Consider the following 6043-nt stretch of genomic DNA (forward strand, 5'->3'; position numbering starts at 1 on the left):
AAAAAACTGAGGCCGTGATTAATTATTTAAAAACTTTTTTCACATATTTGTCAATTATCTTGTACAATTTAACTGAAAAACAAACAAATCTATTAGAAGGGAAACAATAAAAATGGTGTAATAACCTGGTCGTATATGGGTACAAACACTAATACTTTATTAAAGCACCTTTTAATTCAAGTTCAGTATTCAGCCTTTGTTGTTAGGAGTCCATCAACACCCAATTTCTTTACTTGGTACTATTTGCCTACTTTACCTTACAAATGCATTCTTAGTCCAGCAGATTGTGATGATTTAAAAGTCTGGGTGTTTTCTTTAGAAGATGTCTTTCAACCCTAATTCTTAGTCTTGATATGACATATGGTGAATACTGAAGAGTGTTGTCACACGTAGAAGACAACCAGCCCTTGTTGGCAGGGGTGTAAGTGAGCCGGTACGGTCCAGTACTGCGTACCACTAAAAGACTCTGCGCCGGTACACAGTACCGGGAAGAACGGCTGTCTGCTATGAAGCCGTCATCCTGAACCAGTTACAGCTGCAAATATTCACGAGCACACAAAGAAGATCAGATCTAAAAACGACGGCAGTCTAAAACACGACTTAATCTGTTTATAAATATAGCTTTTTTCCCCTCATTCCAAATAGTTTCTGAACTGTTCTGCTATGTTGGAGCCTCAATGCTCTTGCTTTGCTTCTCTCCTCTCGGACATCGAGGTTTTTGTGAACGGCCAGCCTTTAAAACGAGCACCGCTACGTTTAACGTCTGTCTGCTCGCTGCTAAATACCCGCGTTAAAAGCAAAGGGAGAGAAACTAGTTGTTTCATGTTATGTTGCTGAATTACAACAACACAGTACAACTCGAAAACCCCGCTTATGACAAGAGATTTCACATACACTACACGAGAGCGCATGCGCACTTACCTCCAAAACAGAGCGGTTGCCATGGAGATTGGTGCATTCGATTTAATGGACTGGGAGATTTTACACAGGTGGTGCACAGACATAAAACCCGCAGCTTGCATTACGACAGGACGAACAATAAATCACTTACCATCTACACTTTTAAATAAAACTGTGAAAACAACCGAACTGTCAAATGTTTAATTTAAATTAAATCAAAACTTGACCAAAAAGCAGAGAACAATAATATATTTGTTTATAAGAGAAGACGGAAGCTGAAGAAAAGTTATGCATCAGAAAACGGTTTATCTTTGTTTCATACATGGCAGTTCTTTAACAATTGAAAAAAAAAAATATATATATATATATTCTGTTAAGTCCAGAATAGAATTTAAAATTCTACTCCTCACATATAAAGCCCTTAATGATCTAGCTCCATCATACATCAGAGATCTGATTGTTCCATATATTACTAACAGAGCACTTTGTTCTCAGACTGCAGGTTTACTGGTGGTTCCTAGAGTCTCTAGAAGTAGAATGGGAGGCAGATCTTTTAGTTATCAGGCTCCTCTCCTGTGGAACCAGCTCCCAGTTTTAGTCCGTGAGGCAAACACCCTGTGTACTTTTAAGGCTAGGCTAAAACTTTCCTTTTTGATAAAGCTTATAGTTAGAGTGGCTTAGCCTTCCTCCCTCCCTGTTGGTTGGAATAAGGGGGAGTCAGGTTTAGCCTAAACCGGCTCAGTTATGGTTGAGGTGCAAACACACCCTCCATTTCGGCTACCTGTATGACCCCTTCTCTTTTCCAATGGTTATAATCAGTATGAAAGAGAGAGGTATCCCAATCCTTGTGGTTTTTAGTATAACAATGACCATCAGTGGGACCCTTTGTGGGGTTCCTTGAGATGACATTGTTGTAAATAAGCGCCGCTTAACTAAATAATCTGAACTGAAACTACCTGTGTAGTTATGCTGCTATAGGCTTAGGCTGCTGGAGGACATAATGACCACTTTCACCCTCTTCGCTACATTCTCACACTACTCTCCAATTTTGCATTATTTGCTGTTATTTCAGCTTTTAACCTTGTTCTCTCTATTCTCTTCCTAGAAGCTAAACCTGGCCCTGTGTCTGCCTGTGACACCTTTCTGGAGAGGGGAATCGTCCGAGCTTCTGCTGGCAACAACTTAATGCTCACCCTCTACCGATGATCCACATAGCCCTGTCTTTTAGTGTTTAACCCTTTCTCTCTCCTAGACAAGGCAATTGACTGAGCTCCTACTGTGACTAACTCTATGTGCTCTTTTTCAGACTCTTACCTTGAAAACTGGCTCAGAGTTTATCTGTTCTTTCTTTCTGGGTGAAACGACTAAAGGAGCTACATCTATTAACATTTACTTTTCCTTCCCATAGAAAGTACTCCTGGATCAGTGCTTCTTTGTTCTTTTTGTGTCTCTGCTCTGTTCTCTCAAACCCCCAGTCGGTCGTGGCAGATGGCCGCTCACACTGAGCCTGGTTCTGGTGGAGGTTTCTTCCTGTTAAAAGATAGTTTTTCCTCTCCACTGTCGCTACATGCATGCTCAGTATGAGGGATTGCTGCAAAGTCAACGCCAGTGACTGTCCACTGTCTCTACATGCTCATCCGGGAGGAGGGAATGCTGCAAGTCACTGACTGGATGCAATCTGCTGGGTTTCCTTAGACAGAAAAACGTTTTATCCAATTTGAATAAATAACTGAATCTGACTGAACTGTTCAATTGTTAGGATTAATTGGAATGTATGTACCTGACTGTTGTGAAGTGCTTTGAGGCAACATGTGTTGTGAATTGGCGCTATATAAATAAACTGAATTGAATTGAATTGAATTATATATATATATATATATATATATATATATGCCCCCAGTGCCTCCCCCGACCCCCCTCTATCTCCGCCCCTAAGTACTGGCAAGAATTTAAAACTACTTTCACCCCTGCTTGTTGGTTGTTGCTTATCAGCCTCTTGGCAACCTCACTGACCAGTAGTAGTCATGAAATGTCACCGTTGTCCTGTACCGTCTTTCACTATTGGTAACTGTGTGCTGAAATTTTTCATTTCATTCTCCTGACTGACGCCTTTATGCAATGAGATCATTTTGACCCTTTGTATCCTCCACAAACAGGTTTGCTGAATAACAGAAGTTGAGTAATTGTCAGCAAACTCCTACCAGCACAGCTGAACTTTCATTCAGGTTAATTAGATCCATTATTACTGATGACATTTGTGAACAAAATAGGACTTAATATTGCAACTGAATCAAAAGGTGGTTCCACAAGGTAACAGTTGAATTGTACAGGTTATATGGAATCATGTCTAAATTTAAGAGAGAAAGAAAAACACAAAAGCACACTTTTAAGAGTCAGAGTACATATTAACAGTAAAAGAAAAAATCAGTTGGACTTGCAGCACACTCAGAAATTAGTAAATTTAAGTTATCGTTATGTTTTTCTACTTGAATATTACACTTTCTTTAAGAAAAAGTTGTAAAATAACAAAGAGGTAATTACTTTGTTGTTAAAATGTTGTTAAAAGTCTTTAAACTAAGATTAGCATCAGCTGAAGTGGCGAACAGTGAAGTCCCAAGCATAAAAAACGTAATCTCATTATGTTTCCATTGTTAGCTAAGTAGAGGCTAAAGTTTGCCAACCGAAGAAGGATAAAGCAGAGATTACAACGGAAAAAACACAAAGTTTTCGCCTTTCATCAGCTGAATAAAAACAAAACGTGTTTTGAGGAAGAATCTAGACACTTTATTGTCGACTTTCACCTCCAGCCCCAAACACAGAAAAACACAGTAGCATTAGCTCCAAAGTAGCCAATGTAGCTAATCTGTGCATTAGCTCACCTGCTCCGCTGAAGTCACCGTTTCCACCCCGTCATCCACAAACATTTCTGCCGGATGCTGCTCATCGAAGCACCGCAGAGGTCTGGGAATACCGTCCATGGTGACAGAAAACCGTCGCTGCCAGCACAGATTCAATAACGGAGCAGGACTGTCCACACTCTCACGTTGTTTTGATAGTTTTCTGATTTCTTGATCAAGTAAGCGTAAAAAGCTGCGTGAACAACCAGCTACGGTGCGTCAGAGGGAACAAATCTCCTTTTCGCTTCATTCACCGAAACGCGAAAAGATAAAAGATACGCGTCGCACCTGAAAGGTTTTTTTTTTTTCTTATCAATAAATTGTCACCTTTAATAATTGCGAGCATTTTGATGGCAATAGAGATTATTTTTATACACTATTAAAAATGAAACTCAGACAATGAGGAAGAAATGTAAAAGAGCCGCATAATTGTATTTTTTAAAACAGATTTTGAGGAAACGGTGCAGTTGACCCTTCAAAATAAACTAATAATGCGTTAACATTTTGATGGCATTTGGTGCAGAAAATACTGATTAACAGAAAACACTTTTTAAGAAAAAGTTTTTTTAGGAAAGCTTTTTCAATTTTTTCCATTTTGATTTAAGTACCATTTTTAATCTGCTCAAATTGAATTTTGCGCAAAGAATTTAGGTAAAATCAAGACAATGAAATGAAATTTAAACTGGGTGGGTGAGAAATCTGGTTTGGGGACCAGTGTATTTTGTCTCTTCTTTTTGCAGATGACGTGGTCCTGCTGGCCCCCTCTAGCCAAGACCTACAACATGCGCTGGGGCGGTTCGCAGCCGAGTGTGAAGCGGCTGGGATGAAGATCAGCTCCTCCAAGTCCGAGGCCATGGTTCTCGACCGGAAAAGGGTGACTTGTCCTCTCCAGGTTGGAGGGGAGTTCCTGCCTCAAGTGGAGGAGTTTAAGTATCTCGGGGTCTTGTTCACGAGTGAGGGAAGAATGGAGCGGGAGATCGACAGACGGATCGGTGCGGCTGCCACAGTAATGGGGGCGCTGTGCCGGTCCATTGTGGTGAAGAGAGAGCTGAGCCGAAAAGCGAAGCTCTCAATTTACCGGTCGGTCTACGTTCCTACCCTCACCTATGACCATGAACTTTGGGTCATGACCGAAAGAACGAGATCCCGGATACAAGCGGCTGAAATGAGCTTCCTCCGTAGGGTGGCCGGGCACTCCCTTAGAGATAGGGTGAGGAGCTCGGCCATCCGGGAGGGTCTCGGACTAGAGCCGCTGCTCCTCCACATCGAGAGGAGCCAGCTGAGATGGCTCGGGCATCTATACCGGATGCCTTCCTCGGGAGGTGTTCCAGGCACGTCTCACCGGGAGGAGGCCCAGGGGACGGCCAAGGACACGCTGGAGGGACTATGTCTCTCGGCTGGCCTGGGAATGCCTTGGGCTCCCCCTGGAGGAGTTGGAGGAGGTGTCTGGGGAGAGGGGCATCTGGGTGTCTCTGCTGAGTCTGCTGCCCCCGCAACCCGGTCCCGGATAAAGCTGAAGACAAGTACGAGTACGAGTATTTTCAATCAATTTCACCTGAAGAATTTTGCATTAAACATGTTTTCCGTGACTCAGATTTTCTGGACTAAAAGGGAACTCCTCAGAAAATCTTATTGAGCCAATAAAATTTAAGTTTTTTTGGCACAATTGGTTTATGCTGAAGGGTAAATCACACACTTTCCTCTAAATCTCAGAATGTTGCCCCTTTACTCTCAGTCCTCATTGTTTTATTTCTCACATAAAAGTGCATTCAAATATTATGCAATGTCATTGAAGTGCTTACTGTAATTACAGTTGAAGAACTAATGATTAAAACTAACATTTCTCCCAGGCGCAGCTGGTACATTTTCATGTCTCACTACACAAAGCAGAATAGAAAAACATTTTTCCTTCTTTTCCTTCATTTGTAGAGCAAATGAGCTAAAGAACTCATTAGCTACACTGAGTAATTTGGAGCCAATGCTACTCCCAATGCTGATATCTTTACGCTTTGGCATTGCGTTAAGCACATAACTGTATGCTCCAGACCAGCAAACTGCAAAACAGTTGATATTAGGTGCCTGACTACATACGCGGCTTTAATTTAGTAACCATGGTCTAATGCATGAAACCACAAAATTAAAAGAGCATGATCCCTTTCTCCCACGAGTATTTCAAAGTTGTGACTTGAGCGCGTCTTGAAAGATTTTATTTTGAAAAGCGTAACCGGAAGTGTATGTTTTAACAG

At 41.5% G+C, this 6043-nt stretch overlaps 1 protein-coding gene across 1 annotated transcript in view; it reads right to left on the bottom strand.

Moving 5' to 3' along the window:
- fntb (farnesyltransferase, CAAX box, beta) overlaps window positions 1-4026 on the bottom strand; it is a 29722-nt gene extending 25696 nt beyond the window's left edge. Inside the window, exon 1 of the mRNA XM_047388604.1 lies at window positions 3780-4026. Coding sequence (XP_047244560.1) covers window positions 3780-3878 — 99 coding nt within the window. The 5' untranslated portion in view covers window positions 3879-4026. The remainder of the gene's footprint in view (window positions 1-3779) is intronic.
- Window positions 4027-6043: the final 2017 nt, after the last annotated feature.

Source organism: Girardinichthys multiradiatus, chromosome 15 (genome assembly GCF_021462225.1).
Source record: "Girardinichthys multiradiatus isolate DD_20200921_A chromosome 15, DD_fGirMul_XY1, whole genome shotgun sequence".
Lineage (NCBI taxonomy): Eukaryota > Metazoa > Chordata > Actinopteri > Cyprinodontiformes > Goodeidae > Girardinichthys > Girardinichthys multiradiatus.